The 18,590-nt window shown below is 48.0% G+C and overlaps 1 protein-coding gene across 10 annotated transcripts in view; it reads right to left on the bottom strand.

Moving 5' to 3' along the window:
• LOC118720513 (malonyl-CoA decarboxylase, mitochondrial) overlaps positions 1 to 18,021 on the bottom strand; it is a 54,041-nt gene extending 36,020 nt beyond the window's left edge. For 2 of the 10 annotated variants that reach the window (XM_045582650.1, XM_045582649.1), the window contains exons 1-4: positions 17,417 to 18,019; positions 10,645 to 10,757; positions 9,580 to 9,736; positions 2,914 to 2,962 (exon numbers count right to left, since the gene is read on the bottom strand). In XM_045582650.1, the coding sequence (XP_045438606.1) occupies positions 2,914 to 2,962; positions 9,580 to 9,736; positions 10,645 to 10,757; positions 17,417 to 17,956 (859 nt within the window). In that variant the 5' untranslated portion in view covers positions 17,957 to 18,019. The other 8 variants (XR_006741842.1, XM_036440510.2, XM_036440511.2 and 5 more) reach the window with 8 other exon arrangements.
• Positions 18,022 to 18,590: the final 569 nt, after the last annotated feature.

Here is an 18,590-nt window from a genome sequence, read left to right on the forward strand (position 1 = left end):
CAGAAAACGGCCAAACACTGACAAATAAAGGGGTGACAGATTCCAGAACCTACAGAAGGCAAGTGCAAAGGTCAAAGTCCAGATGCCTGGCTGGCGTGGTTCAGTGGTTGAGTGTCGACCTATGAACAAAGTCAGGGTTCGATTCCCAGTCAGAGCTCATGCCTAGGTTGCAGGCTCGATCCCCAGGAGGGGACGAGCAGGAGGCAGCCGTTCAATGATTCTCATCATTGATGTCTCTCTCTCTCCCTGGCCCTTCCTCTCTCTGAAGTCAATTAAAAAAATATATATATATAAAGTCCAGATGTCTGAACTTTTGTAATAAGGACAGTAACTGTGCACTTATATAAAGCATTCAAGTGCAGTTTCTGTCCTTATTACAATGCTTTAAATATGTCGTTTTCCTTGACCCTCTCAGTAGACCCAGAAATAGGGGCTTTGGTTACACACATTTATAGAAAGAAAAGAACAGGTACATTGCCCCAGGCTACCCAGCTGGGAAGTAGTGGGGCTGTGATTTGACCTGGGCACTGGCTGAAGCCAACGCTGGTGGACTCGGCCTTTACGTCATGCATTGTCTTCTGGAACCAAAAGGGACCCATGAGCAAGTCAGAGCAGGTTGGCCCCGAGTCCATTAGCACCCCTTGTACCAGAAACGGGATGAAGATCTGGGGTCTGTCCGAATTACAGACACCAAAGCAGTGAGATGAGGATATCTGTGGTGGCGGGGGAGACATTGAGGAGGAGCAGGCTCCATGGCTTCAGCCTTGAACCTGGGGAGCTATGGAAACCACAGTGACCATTTTTTGAGCACCTACTATGAGACCGTCACTGCAGGGCATTTTTCAGAGGACTGTGGTCAGAGGGATTGCTAGGTCCACTAAGCAATGGGATGGAAACCAGGCCTCGGAGACAGCACCTACACCGACAACTACTAGGTCGCCTTATAATGATGTCACCTGGGCAAGGGGCAGGGCTCTCCTGGAGGATGTGAATTCCCAACGCTAAGATCAGCTGAGTAACCTTTTTTTTGTTGCCTCCAAACCAGTCACTGATATTGACTCCTGTGCTGTGATCGTTGTGCTAAGGACAACACTGGACAGTCTAATCATCCCTCAGAGAAAGTGGGAGCCAGGCCTTCTGCTTCTAGGGGCTGTAGGGTAAGTGTGAGAAGCAAGAAATGAGGGGTTTCCTGCGACATTCATGAAGTAGGGGAATTCTGGCTCAGCGCATCCTAAGCTCTTTCCTTAGTGATTTGGACTGAGGCACAGGGAAGGGGGACCCATCCATCCATATCCATACATATCCATCCACCCCAGTCTGTTCAAGCTGCTATGAAATACCACTGGGTGGCTTATAAGTAGCAGAAACTTCTTGCTTACAGCTCTGAAGGCTGGAAACTAGAGGTCAAGGTGCAGCATGGTCGGGTGATGGCCTTTCCTGGATTGCAGACTTCTTGTATTATCACATGGTGAAATGGGGGAGAGCTGTTGGGGTCTCTGATAGGGCACTAATCCCATTCACGGGAGGCCACCCTTATGACCTAATCACTGCCAAACGTCCTACCCATTAACACCATCACCTCTGGGGGTTAGAATTCCCCCATGTAAAATTTTTTTTTTTTGGGGGGGGGGTACAAACACAATCCATAGCACCATCCACATCCACTCACCTTCTCCATGGCACGCCTGCTACAGAGCAGCTGCGATCTTGGAGCCTGGGGGCAACTAACAGGGGTGGAAACTAGTACAGAAGTGGTTATAGTCACTGGGAGGGCATGGGGCATTGGCAAACCCGATCACCACGAGGACTTCTGTCTTTAAAAGGGGGCCCAAAAGGATGACCAGAATCCTGCGGGCACATCCCCAGTAGGGGATATGCAGGAGGCAGCTGATTGATGTTTCTCTCTCATCAATGTTTCTAACTCTCTCTCCCTGCAAGTAACACTAGAGCCCAAGGGCTTTCAGGATTAGCTCAAAGCAATGCAAAGAAGTATGAGACAGCTTCGACCGGGATTCAGAAAAAGCAAAAGTTCTCGTAGTGACCATTGCCATGCTGTCTGTCACATGCAGAACATGACAGGGAAGGACAGGGGACAGTTGTGGGAGATGAAAAGCAAGGAAGGCAAGGTGACCTCTCTGCCCAAGGACAGCACCAACACTGCGAACACAGACATGCAGACACACACACCTGCCCTCCATCCTGTAACCATGGTATCATCTCCCTCTACATCTCTGATGAAGGCCACACACTAGGGCCTCTTCATGGAGCCCCCAAACATGCCAACGGGCTGGCTGGGGACCAAAGGCGCAGCTGACATTTCAGAGCTGATTCTAGCTTATGAGGTCTCAGATCTCAAAGACAACCACCACATGATCTTAAATATGTTTAATGCTTTGCAGAACAAGCATGTTCTTTACTATTAAGTTCATTATGAACTTGAATCACCAAAAATTTGAAGTCCATAATTGATTTTAAGCCCTAAGCGACACCACCTTTGGTGTTCAGTGATTTAACTTAGTAAACTCTGTGCAAAGTCATGAACCTTTCCATACATTTGCAATCTCCAAAATGTAACTATTATATGTTAAATATAAGTCATAGCATAGCCCTCTATCCCTTTGCCCTGAGTGGAGGGCAGTGGCCCAGGTCACCATGGCTGAATTATGTCCTAAGCTTGAAGAAAAATCTGTCCTCGCCGCGGCCATGTGCCTGCATCCTTGTGAGGCGGACTGATCCACCTGGGAGGACAGCCGGCAGAGGCTCCAAAGCGTTCTGAAGCCACAGGGGCCACAGCACCGACCCTGGGCAGGGAGCCAGGCCAAAGGCAACAAGAGAATCTTTGGGAGAAAGCACTGCATCCCCGCCCCGTCTGTGTCCACCTGTGCCCGCCACCGTCTCGGCCAGGGCCCGCGCCTGTCCTTGCTTCGTGGAAGCCAGGGCCCGGCCTGCCAGTGTAACCCTGCTGTGGGCAAGAGAACACAGTGTCACTTTGCTTTACTAAGAGTTCCCTTTTGATACATCATCACCACCACCACCCGACCCGCCCAGAAAATTATCCTCTTCCGAGCCGGGGCGTTACGTCTACTTCAGGCAAGGTTTAAAGTTTGCTGTTCTTCTGGAACTGGGCCACCAGGCTGAGGACCTGCTCGGAAGCCTTGATGTTCTTTGAGCCGAGGTAGCTGATGCTGTTGGTGGCCGTCTCCTCCAGGAAGTACCGGTAGTTGACCATCATGCCACACGAGCCAGTGATGCCCTTGGAGCTGTGGTCCGCCATCCAGTTGATGCGCCACATCACAGCCCCGTTCTGCAGGTGGAAGTTTGCCACGGGGTTCAGGGCGTAGCCCCGATGCTTCTCTCCGTACAGGTACCAGGCGCAGAGCCTCATCAGGGGGCCCTGTAGTGCCTTGGCCAGCTTTTCAGACGTCATCCATTCATTACTGCTGAGGAGGGCCTTGAGCGTCTCATTAAGGGGACTCCCTGTGATCTCGGAGATTTCTTTACACTCAGAATCTGTAAATAATTCATTCCTCCCATGATCCTTTGCTTGGGAGTTCAGAAGCCCCAGGAGCCATTTGGTGAAGCCAGGTATAGGAGACAGACTTGAAAATGTCCCAAGGTGAGGAAACTCTTTCTGTAAGGCACGGTAGGGTGGGGAGAGGAGGTGGAGAGAACACACACACACAAAGAGAATTCAGCAGGTGTGTCACCCACCCAGAAGCATCTGTCCGCTTAGCATTTATGTATCACTAACCTGGGTATGCTGTGTGGCTTACAAAGTGATGTTTGATGGGCACTGACTTTCTTCTTTCAAGGAACATTATGAATCTGGTGTGGGCCAGGCCCCGGAGGCATCCTGAGCCCCCAGGCAAGCCTTTAGGTGGTGTCTCCATCTGCACCATGGAGAGGGTGGCAAGTCAGGGAACCGAGGGAAACCAGAGCCATGCTGCGAAGTGGGACCTGGTGTGCAGTCTTCTGACTGCAGAGTATCTTTCTGGCATCCATTCCCCACCCACAGACATCTGTGCAGCCACACAATCTGGTTCGGTGCTTGGCACACAGTACCCAGGGACTGATGGATAAATAACTGATTTCCCAGCTATACCACAGTGGGTACAGAGGATGGGATAGAAGAGGAGGCAATGGGTCTTTTTCCACATCAGCCGATACAGGTCAATCATTATTATTCAAATTATAGAGATCTCAGTGATCATTTTTAAAAATCCAGTATTTTTGATTTATAAATGTAACATATATGCTCACTATAGAAAAATTTTTAAAGATTTCTGACAGAAGCAAAGAAAACCATAACACTCCTCTACTCTGAGATAACCACTCTCAATAGTCTGATAAAGTATAACTCCTGGTCTTTCTCTAGGCAATTTTTACATTGGTGAGACTGTTATTTTAAATCCTATATCATGACCATTTTCTCATTATCATTACAATTCAAAAACAATTTAAACAACAGAATATCAAAAGATGAGACTATAGCATTACTTTCTAACCACGCTGTCACCGGGCATGTAAGTGTCTTAGTGTTTGCTGGGAAGTCCTGATGAGCACGCCTGCGCAGGAGTGGATGCTTCCCTGAGATCCTTTCTGATGACTCTCCAGCACACAGCTGAGTGGTGGCTGAGAGACTAACTCTGAGGGGCTAACTCTGACTGAGAAACAGAGCCTATGGGTGAATCCCCAGGACCCCGGATTCGCCCCCTTTGATCGCCTGTCTTACAAAGTCACCCTCTTCCTGCCCCATTCATTTACACCTTCAGCAAAGAAGAAAGAAATAAGAAGTTGATATTAATTAGATGTGGCTTCTTACCACCTTTGGGGAAAAGAGGCAGAGTGATTCTAATGAAGCTGATATGCATCCGAGTCCTCAGATTTAGAAATGATTATGAATTTAATATGAAGCACACACACATTTTAATTCCACCCCATCTCTTAAGGAGGAACCTGGGTTGCAGTTGTGTTGAAACTACCCAAAGCAGAGAACATCACTCTCAGAGCCAATTATTAACAGTCTAATTATTTTACCTTGCTCCTTATGCGATAATTTTAAAAAGCCTAGACCCAGAGTGAACCTGAACACTGCTGTCATCGGATGTTAAAGTGTTCTTCCCAGGGCAATAAAAGAAGATACACACACCCACAGAATATGTGTATGTATATGTATATGTATATGTATATGTAGATGTAGATGTAGATGTAGATGTAGATGTGTATGCATTTTAAAAAGCCAGTCTTTTGTAAGCCTTCTGTTCTAATCTCGACACTCCCTCTAATGATGAGAAAGCCCAAGCTGATGAAACATCAGGGGTCAGAAGCCTGGAGAGTGGGTGAGGGTGGCTGGGCACAGAGGTGTGGCTAGAATGACCATAATGTATCATCCAAACGGGGACTGCTGAGAATGGAAGGCGGCACTCCTACTGATTATGCTGCGACAACACATGCAAATCAGAATCCAAGGTCCCGAGAAGCTGATGTCCTCAGAACACATGTGCATTTGTGGCCAAGGGAGAAGCCAGGTCCCTGACACCATTTTCTCCTCCCCCGAGTGGTCTCAGGCTCCTGGGAAGTGCCTCTGGCACTTGTCTAAACCCTCTTCCTTACCCGCAGCTCATATCTCATCCTTGCTCATCACCAATCCTAGAACCTGGTTACTGACTGCACTGCAGCAGGGGCAGGGGGCTCGGACCCGGTGGTCCCACAGCGGCACCTCACTCACCTGCAGCTCCTTCACCACGCGCTTTATGAGGAAGGTCCCCAGCTCTACCCCCTGCAGGCCTTGCTGGGTCAGACTGATGGAATAAAATATGGCGGCGGCGATTTTGTTCTTCTCCTCTGTTTCTGTCGGAGGACACTCCTTCACTATTGACTGCAAGACAGGAATGATGGCGGTGAGCGGGCTTGGCTGCTCTCACATCCTGCATCTCACCCATTCACTTCTGGCCACGAGACACTCTCTCAGGGGGCCCCCGCAAGGACCAGGCTCTGAAGGCTAACCACTGCCTGCAGTCTGGTCTGGCATCTCCCCGAAGGTGGTAACTGCAGGCTTCCCTGGGTAGTGTGCTCCATGTCATGTCATTTAGCTCTCTTTGAAGGTCTCGTGGAAACTTTGTTGAATAGCAATTTATGTCCTTTTTGTCCTTTTCAGGCCGTTGTGCAAACTGAAATGTGATTAATCTGCTCCCCTTCAACACCCAGAGAGAACACCTGACCCTTTGTCTACGCCGCCTGCCCCTTTCTGAAAGGCCTGATTCTGATTGTTCCCCCCTTCAGTTATTTGTACTCCTTTCTCTGAACTACAGTGTTTTTGATTTCTCAAGAAACCAGTGAGTGTTATATACTTTTTCTTTTAGGAAATTTACCTTTTCCTGACTTTTCTATGTACCTTTTAAATATATATCTATTTTATTGATTTCTGAGAGGAGATAGAAACATCAAGGATGAGAGATGATCATTGATTGGCTGCCTCCTGCACACCCCCGACTGGGGACTGAACCAGTAACCAGGTATGTGCTCTTGACCAAAAATTGAACCCAGGACCTTTCAGTTTGAAGGTAGATGCTCTCCCACTGAGCTAAACCTGCTAGGGCTATGCACCTTTTTTTATTTTGTGCCACATTCTTGTTTTTCCTTGAAGCAATCTGAGATATGACTTGCCAAGTCTGATTTTATTAGCTATGAGCTTTGACTGCGGGGTTTTTTGAACTTATCTTTAATATTAATAATATTGATTGAGCATTTACTCAGTGTCTGTCAGCCCCTTTGCCTGTGGGATATTTTGCAGGTCACTAGACAATAGTGGAATAGCGGGTGGTTACCTTTTAGTTTGCTTTGATGACGGCACCAGCTTGCTTCTGAACACAGTTACACTAACTTACATCAGCTACATGTGACTCCTGAAGTTGGAGGTGGTTGACCTAGAGCCCAGGATGAGGCCTGGGAGTCCACAAACGTTCTGAAATTGTGGATGGAGTGTGCAGGTTTGCTCTATGTCCCTAGGGAAATGTCCTTAGCTTTCATCCTCTTCAGATGCTCAGAGTCTTTTCTGTGTCCCCTGAAAAGACCTGCTGCCGTAGGAAAGTGGGGTAGACAGGGAACAGAGGCAGCAGCACCTCCTGGGCTGCGACCAGGCCTCTCTCCTACTCCTGCGCTTCAAAGGACAGACCTCACTTCCCATCGTTAACCTTCATCCTGGTCATTTATTTACTTTGCTTTTCAGGAAGTCTGTAAGTTACCTTGTGGTTCCTTATTCAAAAATTTCCAGCAAAACCTTTTTTAAAGTTTTCAAAATAAAAGTGAGATCTTTCTTTGGTTATATAAATGAGATACACATAAAGTGCAAGAGGCAAAAATAAGTGCTCAAAGAAGGAATCACAAATTACTCCAAAACCTAACACCAAGTCCTGCCGTTAGCCATTTGATGAACAGACCTTTCCAGGTCTGTCTCCTTGGCTATAGGTAGGTATACACAAATCTGTATACACGTAATTCTTTCACAGGCCCAGATGCTCAATTACACTTACTTACACACACATATACACTCAATTAAACTTACACACACACACACACACACACACACACATACACACACACACGGTGGCTGCCCTAAGGGCTTGGGCTAGAACCCCAATTCCCACCCTTAACTATTCTATTATCACAGGCAAATGACTAAAGTTCTCCTAAGCCTCAGTTTTCTCAGGTCTAAAATAGGGACAATCATTAATAATAGTAGGAATACTAACTCACAGAGTGCTGTGAGCAGTAATGCATGGATAGTGCTTCAAAGGCTGACAGACACTGAGCAAATGCTCAATCAATATTATTAATATTAAAAATAAGATCAGCCAAAACCGGTTTGGCTCAGCGGATAAAGCATCAACCTGTGGACTGAAAGGTCCCAGGTTCGATTCCGGTCAAGGACATGTACCTTGGTTGCGGGCACAACCCCAGTAGGGAGTGTGCAAGAGGCAGCTGATCAATGATTCTCTTTCATCGATGTTTCTAACTCTCTGTCCCTCTCTCTTCCTCTTTGTAAAAAATCAATAAAATATATTTTTAAAAAATAAGATCATACTACACATGATATTCTGTAACCTGGTTTTCTATGCACTAGTTTGTCAATGTTGGCTTTTCATGTCAAAAACAGAAAACTAAATCAGTACCTAAATACACTCTTCTGCCCCCAGGCGCCTGCAGGAATGTCCCATGCACGTGAGGATGTACCAGATGGATATGCCATCATTTCTCTAAAGCTCCTTCCACAGGTGGACCGGTCATCATTCCCAGCCTTTCAACGCTGTAGACAATGTCGGAACCACCTGCACTCTTCGATCTAAGTGTCTCCCCAGGATAAATTCCTGATTGACATTTTTTTTCTTTCTTTCAGGAAGATAGTTTCAAAGTTTATTTAAAAAGAATCCTAAGATCTCTTCCCCAATTTCCTGATATGAGGCAACTGCCCCTCACCCAGGGAAAGACTGGAGTTTTATTCTTTTTCTGGGAAGTTTTATTTTTAAAAACTTTTTTTCGTTATCGACTAAGGTATTACATACTTTATCCTCCCATTACCCCGCCCCCCCCCCCCCCCCCCTCATACCCTCACCCCCTTGGTGTCTGTGTCCATTGGTTAGGCTTATATGCATGCATACAAGTCCTTTGGTTGATAGAGAGTGATATTCTTTAGGTCAGAGGAATGCACGTTTTATATTTTAATAGATATCAACAAACTGTCCTCAGAGAGGTAGTAATAATTCTGGTGTGAGAGTATGCCAACTCTTTCAAACACAAAATCCTAAGGGACTTCTCCCTGGTGATAAATTATACCAGCTCATTTGCCTGCTCGATTTCTCTACCTTCTGATACTAGAAATGCCACTCAGAGAACCCATCCTGTGACCTGGTACCATCTCTCCAGCTTCCGAACAGGCCATTCCCATGCCAAAGCCTTTGCCCACCACAGCCTCCTGGTCTAAGCAAACCCGCTGTGACCCAGGTGTCCCTACCTTCCCTCACCTGTCTTCACCTTCATCAAGATCTGCTCTATTCCCAGTCCCCATGTGTCTGCAGGAATGTCTTAGACATTCTCGTCCACTCCTTAAGGAGAAGCCAAGCTTGCCACAGGCAGGGCCTGTCAAACGCGGCCCCCATCACCTCCATTGATGAGCAGACCTGGCAGGGCTCTGCGCCTGTATCAGGCACACAGCTCTGTCTCTTTTTCAATCACATGTTCTTTAAAACTACCCACTTAACAAATGCCGAAAAGATGCACCATGCCCCCTCCTTCTCTTCTGCCCTCACAACTCTGTTCCGCCTCACGAAGATGTTCTGTAATAGACTTCAACCCTGTCTCAACTCAAAGTCAGTAGACCCCGATGAATGTTCTCATTCCAAAACTGCCTACATACTACCCATCTGCATTCTGTAGCTCCAAAATTAGAAGTTATATCCAGTCAATTAAAAAATCCACAAAAGCCTAAAGCTTCAGGAAAAAAAAGTGCATAAAGCCAAGTTTAAAAACCTTAAGGGCTCTGCAGGATGCCTGCCTGGCCCTGGATTTACCGGCTGCGGGTACCTGAATATTGGTGGAGATGTCACTGGTCAGCGCCACGTGCAGGACCACCAGCGGCTCCTCGGGGGTGGAGCAGTGAGAAAAGAAGTAGCATCTTCTGTATGGTCCGACCCGCTGTTTTATATCCATCCAATTTTTTACAGGGTGCACAGCCTCAGACCTGATAAGATTGCAATGAGGTAAGACAAATGTTCAATTACAAGTTAAATAACCATTGCTGATTCTGATTCAGATTACTCACTGAAGTCAAATAAATCCTTTAAATACAGCTTCAATTGCCTCTTCAGGAAAATGTAAAGAAAATTATTTTAACGTGACACAGCAGACTAAAAGGAACTGCAATTAATGACCACCTTACACACAAAACTGTGCTCTAATTTTTAATCCCCGGGCTTAAGACTAGTTTGCAAGGCCCTCGGGAAGCAGTTATGCAGCAGATTGTAATGCAGGCACTAACCAGATGCTCGGGCGTTGAACATTCTATGTCTTTTATTTCCTTTGAATCTGCAGTTTGAAGTCAGTGCTGCAAACACGTGTCTCTTGGTTCCATTTGGCTAGCCACCTCAGCCCCCTACTGTTCTGTTTTTAACATGTGCAATGGCAATAGGGTCTCGAGGTAGTTACACCTCAAATAGTACAGCATTTTCCAAACCTTAGATCATGTAAGACAGCAAAGTGTGAAGATCCTGAGGTGGGAAGAGCTGCCCGTTTGTGAGAACAGCCATGACGTACTAGGCTGCATTTACTGTGTCTTGGACATGTTGGACCTATGTTCAATATTGTTAACTTAGAGATTTTATCCAAAGGAGACATTTTAACGATGAGATAGATGCTGTTTGGATTAATGCAAATACTTGGTCCAGTGAATTCATACAGCTGATAATGGGAACCTGGGAAAAGGGGGTCCATGTGCTTAAATATGAGGACATAAATGAGACCCTGCATGTCACCTGCGGGGACAGCCACGACAATTGTGTTTGGGTTCTATAGGGCTGGAAGAAAATGCACATGTGAATGGAGACTGGCTTTCCGCTGAGATATAAGACACGTGACAAGCTGAGTACTTACTCACTGATTTTCTGAAGCACTTCACACGGCGAATGCCAGGTCACCCGTTCCAGGTTTAGGAATCCCGAAGAAAACCACTCGGTGAGCATGCCTTTCAGCACACCATTCATTTCCTGGAAAGGAGAAGAGAAAGCGTCAGCTCTTCCAAGCCCATCTCTGCATTGTCACCAGCACAGTGAATTAAAACACGAAAACGTGAGCTCGAAGGAGACTGCAAGCAGCTTTTCTAAACAGCCGTTTCTGAGACAGCGCTACTGCACTCTGACCTCAGCCAGTTACACCGAATGCAGCGCTTCATTCAGCCTCCAGCACTTCCATCTGTAAGATACCTGAATGGAGTAGTCAACTCAAATGAACTGTCCCACATCAAATAATAGGCTCCAATTCATTCCCCGTAGTGAACACAACTAAAACCAGTTAGCAGAACGGTGAGCGGTGTGCCGTAAAGGAGGCACTAACGCAGGCAGCACAGAGCTCCAGTCCTGTCCCCTCAGGAAGTTTCTGATAAGCCAAAGCATCATTCCTCGTTTCCTGGGAGAAGCAGGCACTGGGTCCAGGTACCGTATTTCATCAACTCTAAGATGCGCATGTTCATACTTTAACATCTGTCAAGTCAGGATGCATCTTTCAAAAGATGGCAGGGCACAATTTAACTGATAGCATTTCCCCCTTAATGGGACATAAAATATTGTATCTGACAATCAATGCATTCAGATTTGATGAAATTATTCTAATTTCGCTTCACTTACTTATATCCAATCTATTACTGAAAACTGTTTGAGTCAACTTTATTACTGAAGATAATTTTCACTGAAATCTTCCAAGCAAGATTGGGACAAGACTGCACAGACCCGTCTCAGGTCAGCCTGCTGTGACCACACAGAACGGGTAACAGCAGTACGTTTTCTATAGCCGAGTGGCGAGGGGTGGGGGTAAATCCAGGACCAAGTGGGAGAGACAGAGTCAGACTCAAACAGAACTTAAAGAGCTTTTGAGTAGCTAGGGCTGTCCAGTCACATGACCTCCCAGGAGAGTGTGCATTTCCCCACGGAAGTAACCATGCACAGGGCTGACAACATGATGGATGGAGCTGTTTTAAAAAGGGTGTAAGCATCCTTTTTGAAAAGGATGTTTTAAAAAGGTTGGGTGGCTCAATTGGTTGGAGTGTCATCTCATATACCAAAGGTTGCGGGTTCGATTTTTGGTCAGGGCCTAAACCTAGGTTTCTGGTTCAATCCTAGGTCAGGGTGCATATAGGAGGCAACCAATCAATCTCTCTCTCTCTCTCTCTCTCTCTCTCTCTCTCTCTCTCTCTCTCTCTCTCTCTCTCTCAAAATCAAGAAACATATTCTCAGGTGAGAGTTAAAAAGAAAAAAACATTTAGCCCAGCTGGCATGGTTCAGTGGTTGAGCACTGACCTATGAACCAGGAGGTCACGATTCTATTCCTAGTTGTGGCATCTGCCTAGGTTTTGGGGCCGATCCCCAGTGTGGGGTGTGCAGGAGAGATCAATGATTTTCTCTCATCATTGATGCCTCCCTCTCTCTCTCTCTCTCTCTCTCTCTCTCTCCCTTCCTCTCTGAAATTAATACAGAAAATATTCTAAAAAATAAAAAAAGTCCTCACATTCTCTTAAGCATGTGATAAAATCCAGGAACCCTTTCCCCAGAAAAATGCACATTCATTAATGAAATTTTGCATACAATTTCCTGGGGTTCACAGACCTTTTGAAACGCAACTATGGATCATCCCCAGGGGTTCATGGACCCAGGTTAGGAACCTCTGCACTAAATGGTTAGAAATGGATTAGTCCAGTTCCATGTAAAATGTACTGGCATCTCTATTACATTCATAACAGAAAAAACTGGATCTAGTTTCAGTATTAATGCAGAAATAATTATTAGAGAAATTGACTGATGAAAGCTCCTCGTCTAAAAGTCTCTTCATTCTATTTTGGGCTATTGACAGCTATAAAATGTGACACTGGTCACAAGAACCGGGAATCTGGGTTAAAGGTTACATGTCTCCGCTTAGTTCTGACAGCACAAGAAGCTGTTCAGGCTGGGACGAGCCACCCCTCAGCAAGGCTACTGGGTCCCAGAAAGCAGGAGGGAAAGAAATCGCTGCTGCAGAAATCTGCTCATGAATCCTGCAATCGTGTAGCAACAATCCGAGACTGAGCAATGCAGCTGCTGGGGCTCCCGTGGCGATGCCACAGTCAGCGTTAGGTCTGTCTTTCCTGGCCTGCCAATTCTAGTTATCCCGGACGACTGTTCAGAAGGCCAGCCAACTCTTTCAGCAGGGAAAAGCTGTCTCCCCACTCTCCTCTGAAGTCTTTGGCTGTAAAGGTCTCATTTTTGATATGTGAAGAAGAGTTACCTTCCATGGCTCAGAAGCCCCAAGGGAAGGGAGATAAAAGCTATGAGGAAGGGTCAGAGTGCTGAAGTTACATTTTAGGTACAATTCCAACTCATGCAGCTGCTACACTCCAGATGGCTGGGGCCCACTTTCCTACCTACTTTTTTTTTTTAAAGCCTAGCTAAGCACAGAATTTAGCGGAACCAACAAGGAGCACTATACTCACTTAAAGCAGGACATGCCACCAAAAACATATGACAGTGCCTACCAGGGCTGGGCATTGCAACAGCGAGGATGCGAAGCGTGTCTGACACACCGTTAGTTCTTCTCTTCTGTTCCACTTATGTGCACCTCTCATTTCACCATAATTTCCATGTTTAAATCACCCATCCAGAAACCCTTTCATTTTCTAATGTCAACTTCACTCTAGCGCCCACAGACTGCTGAACAGCACTCAGACCTCCTGCTATAATGGGGTTCGGTTCAGTTTCATTGGGGATTTAATCTAAGAAATCTAACTCTTCAACCCAAACGGGCCTTTGGGAATGTTCCTGGGGAAAAACAAAAAGCCTAGAAACCAACACACAGAAACCACATACCACCCTCCCCTCCACATAACCCTTTCCCACCACGTTCCACACACACACACACACACATACACACCCCTCACAAGCAGGACTGGGCACACACCTACTAATTTCCAGGATATTTTGTTCAGGAGGCATCCATGTATCGGATCTGCTATGTCAAAAAAAACACCCAACATAGATATTTGTCTATGCCAGGTGGTAAAAACTTTCTTCAACATAGCACTTGTATCTTCTCAGCAGACTTAGAACTTACTCTGAATTTCTTATCAAAAAGGATTAAGATCCTCATGGGAGAGAAAAGAAACCTGTCTGCCTTAAACTGTCCAAGGAGATGGACAGAGGCCACTTGGCCTCATGCCTTTGGTCTCTATCCTATGAGACACTCACTGGAAATGAAGTGTCAGTCGTCTGGATTCTCCCCACATTTCCAATAATCACACCCCTTGGTCAGAGCAGAGGTCTTAACAATCCTGCCCTCATTTGTAAGCCGTATTTTTAGCAAAGCTCCACCATATCCCTCAGGGCACTGCTTAGAAGAGAAGCAGGCTGACCTTGAGCATACCAACCACCAGCTGAATTTCTCACCTCAGTGCAGAACCAAAGGGCCCAGGGAGTTAAGTGGCTTGGCTAAAGTCACATGAAATCGTGCCTCTAACCAGTGGATGGCAAAGAAAGGACCGGGAACCTGCCTCTTGTCTCCCCACCCAGTGCTTCTTCCACTATACATACTGTCTGGCCAAAGACACTGAGGATCAGACAGGTCCGGCCTCACACTGCTAGTTATTCTAAAGACTCCAGTAAATGAGAACTCATGCCGGCCACGCAGTGGACCAATCCACTCCAGAGTAAATGCTCAGGTCCACGCCCACATGGACCAGTAGACCAGAGTGTGTTCACTTGACTTTACCTAGCAAATCCCAAAGGCAGCAGGGGCCAGGCAGGTAGCATGGCTGTGTGACGGGGTGTCTGCTGTGTGCACACAGGAAGGGGTGCTGACAATTCTGGAGGAGTTCCCCTCTCCCCACAGTCACAGGCCCCTGGGGGGCTGGGACTCCTGCCCTTCAGCATCACATGCCAAAGGTATGGTGATTTCTATCACTGAGTCCCTAAAAGCGAGAAGTTCTAGCTCAATCACTTCTTTAACTTGAATGCAAAAGGCGGACCTCTGGTTTTAGAGAAAGATGGGCACTGGGATTGCTGATAAGACAGATGCTTGCACCAAGGGAATCAAGATGGATACTAAGCGACTCTGGTGATAGATTACAATTTCAGATCCCAGATGACAATTGTTATAGATTAAAAAACAACCTAATTCCTGAATGATTTCAATGATAGGGATTTAAAATTTTTTATGTAACTATGTAGTACAGCAAAGGAGAATGGAATCACCAGGTGTAGCCACTAACAGACATAGTAGATATAAGGACAGGCTATTTAGGTAGAGAAATGGAGGCATGACAGAAACTAGAACAGGCTTCTGCACCCAATGTGTCCAGAACACGTGCAGAGGCAAAGGTCAGGCTGTCATTATTTATCCTTTGTTCTTGAAATACCTTTGTGCCAGCGGCATGGCTCAGTGGTCAGGGCACATGCCCGGGTTGTGGGCTTGATCCCCAGTGTGGAGGAGCGTGCAAGAGGCAGCCGATTAATGATTCTCTCATCATTGATGTTTCTCTCTCTTCCTCTCAAATCAGTAGAAATACATGTGTATGTATGTATGTATGTATGTATATATATATATATTTAAAAATATCTTTTTGCCTGTAGGTACACATTTCCCCCTAACCTGTGTGGACAGCTGGTTAAATAAATAAATAAATAAAGCCTGAACACCTGAGGGCCTGGTGCTCAAAGCCCTGGATTCCTGGGGGGCAAACGCTTCTCTTCCAAGTCAAGTCTCAACGTCACAACTTTCAGCTGCCACAATGTTCCTTCTCCAGTGCAGGGTAACTAAGCATTTTCCTGTGTGGCCAAGAGCAAGGGGACGCATTGAGTAATGTGTCAGAGAATCAGAGGATTAGAACTGGATGAGGCATTAGAGACCTCCCAGGGCCAACACTCGCTGCAATCTGCCAAGGGCAGTCGTTCGAACGTCTGCTGTCTCTCTCCGCTGTGCAGAAACCTCCCAAGCCCCCTGGGCTTCCTTCCAGGATCAGAACTCAGTGAGTGGAGCCATCTGACAAGACGAATGGCAATGATTAGTGTGCTGACTCTGTCTCACGGCGGAGCACCCAGGAGTCTATCTCAATGCTTCATTCATCACTTTGCTATGCAAGAAATTTAAGTTTCCAGTTTTCAAGGAGCTGATTATCTAGAGGAAGTAATACATTTCCAACACTAAATTCTGTGGTTGATGTACAAAATCCAAGTGAGGGGTGCAATAGTGTCAGGAAGCTCAAAACTGGGTGAGACCACTTTGAGCTGGAGTGGCTAGAAAAGCTGAGTGAATGAGCTAAGGGTGGGGCAGCTCCTTTGCTACCAGGCCTCCCAAGCAAGAATCACACTGGGATGTGGGTTCAGGAACTTCCCATGCAAGAACCAGAATGGCTGGAGAGGAGAGAATAATGGAGAGCCAAGATGGAAATGTTGTCCAGGATGGTCTGTTGTGCATCATAACTGCCCAAGGAAAGACACCAAATGCGATCCTTCTGGGACATGAAGCCTGATGCCTTTTCAACAACGGAATAAAGGCTGACGTCTGGTTTTAGAGAAAGATGGGCACTGGGAGTGCTGATAAGACAGATGCTGGCACCAAGTATTAGAAAGAGTAAATACAGGCACAACTAGAGGACCCTGAACTTCTGATTCAGTGAAATTAAATAAAACAAAGCTACCAACGAACTGACTGTTTTACCCGCCCTCCACTTTAGAGAAAAGGGCAAATTCTAAGAGAACAAATCCACTTTAGATCTAGTTAAATGGTCAACTCCAAGAGTCACTGTGTAGTGATGAAGTACACAACTGTGGAGCCACTGAGACGGGCTCTCACTAGCTCTGTCCTCTGGGCACTGCACCTGGCCTCATCCATGACACAGCTCCCTAGGCTTGCTGAGGATGAAAGGAGCAAATGTATGAAAAGCACTCTTCCCATTCTAGAACAGAAACTCCTAGACCAGGGAACCTGGGAGTCTAGAGCAAGCCTCACACAAGATAAACGCTAGACAGCCGCATGTTGAAGGGTGGATGGATGATTTCATTGAGGCAGGTGACATTCCAGCTAAGTCTCCAGACTCCTATGCAGTTAAGAATCAAGTTCCAGTAGGCACTGAGACTCTAGACAGTGGAGACCTCATGTCCTAGTCATCTCTGTATATTTCACAGGACTTCTTAGGATGATGGCTTACACATAACTTTGTGGACACAATCCATGTTTTTAGAAAGGCTGTTTGGCGCTCAGTTTGGTACCCATTCACGTATAGCGCATAGATGAAACCTCTCGGCTAAAATAAGTATTTATGAAGCAAATGAATCATGAATGAGGCATGACAGTCTCTCAAACTAGGCGACGGCCTTATCTATTAAGCTGTGCACTAGGCGACGGCCTTATCTATTAAGCCTTGCACAGTAAGGACTGGAGCAAGACATGACTAGAGGGAGCTAAGATTCAGAAAGCATGGGAGGGAGGGAAGGAAGGGGACAAGGTTTGGGGGCTCATACTGAGGTATGCAAGACTCCAGGTAGGGAAAGCTTAGTGTCTGGGGCTTTAGGGGCAAGGAGGAACTACATAGGGGCTGCCACGGGCCCACGGACCTGGGTGCAATGGACGGCACGACCTAGGCTGTCCCAGGCGCCAGGGGATCGGGGCGGCCCTGGCGGGGCCTTACCCGGACGTGCGGCCCCTCCACCAGCTTGAGGGCCTGCGCCTGGATCAGGTCGGCCCGCAGCTGCACCAGGAAGCGCACGCCGCCGTCCAGCTTGCTGATGTGGTGGAAGAGGCCGCGGTAGCGCGGCACCAGGGCGTAGCGCAGCCGGTCCTCGGCCTGCAGCAGCACGGCCGCCTCCCGCGGCTGCTCGCGCAGCTGGAGCACGCCGGCGCTCTGCTCGGCCACCTGGCCGTGGTCCACGCCGAAGTCCTGCGCCAGGCGGCCCAGCAGCTCGGCGCGCTCGGCCACCTCGGCCAGGCCGCCGTAGAAGCTCACGAAGTCCGCGCACTGGCCCTCGGCGGGCGCCGGCGTCTTCTCCCGCAGCTCGTAGACCGGCATCACGGGCACGGCGCGCCGCAGCAGCTCGTCCATGGCCCGGCCCAGGGCGCCCGCCGCCGTCGACCCGCTCGACAGCTGGGGACCGGGTGGCCGCTGCGGCCGCGGGTGTAACCGCAGCGGGAGGAGTCGCCGCGCCGCCAGACCTGGCCCGAGGCCTCGCATAGCGCCGAGAGACAGCTGCCTAGGTGACGCCGCCACCACCGAGGCCGGGTTCCGGCTTCCGACTTCCGGCGCACGCCGGGCCTATTGGCGGAGGCCCAGGGACGGGCGGGGCGGCGGCCTATCGGAGGGCGCGGCGTCGGGGCGTGGGGGCGGGGCGGGGCGCGGCCGCAGGCCAAGTGCGGCGAAAGGTCGCGGCCCGGAGGCGGGGCTGGCAGTGGCTTCCGCCTCAGTCCCTCCCTGCTCTTTCCCCCCACCCCACCCCCGAGTAAGCACCTTTCTGTCTCTAGAGCCGAACTCTGCAGAGGCACCTGCGGACCGTGTGAGGCTTGTAAATTCCCATTCGCGAGTCCCATAGATTCTGATTCAGTGTGGCCGGGGAGGAGCCGAGGAATCTGCATGTCTACTAAATTTCGGGTGGTAATCTTCTGACCAGGTAGCCTGGGCGCTGTCATTTCGCTGTCAGGGTCTGATTATACAAGTGACTCTCAGAGCTGCAGCCCTTCCCTCTCAGGCTCCGGTGTCTGCTGGAGAGCTGTTCATGGAGGCGGCCAATGGGGCTTTCCTGAGCGCTGGCTCCCAACCTGTTCCTCCCTCCTTAGTATTCGTCCGTCCCACCGTCCATCCGAGTGTTTAT

This window comes from Pipistrellus kuhlii, unplaced genomic scaffold (genome assembly GCF_014108245.1).
Source record: "Pipistrellus kuhlii isolate mPipKuh1 unplaced genomic scaffold, mPipKuh1.p scaffold_m20_p_17, whole genome shotgun sequence".
Lineage (NCBI taxonomy): Eukaryota > Metazoa > Chordata > Mammalia > Chiroptera > Vespertilionidae > Pipistrellus > Pipistrellus kuhlii.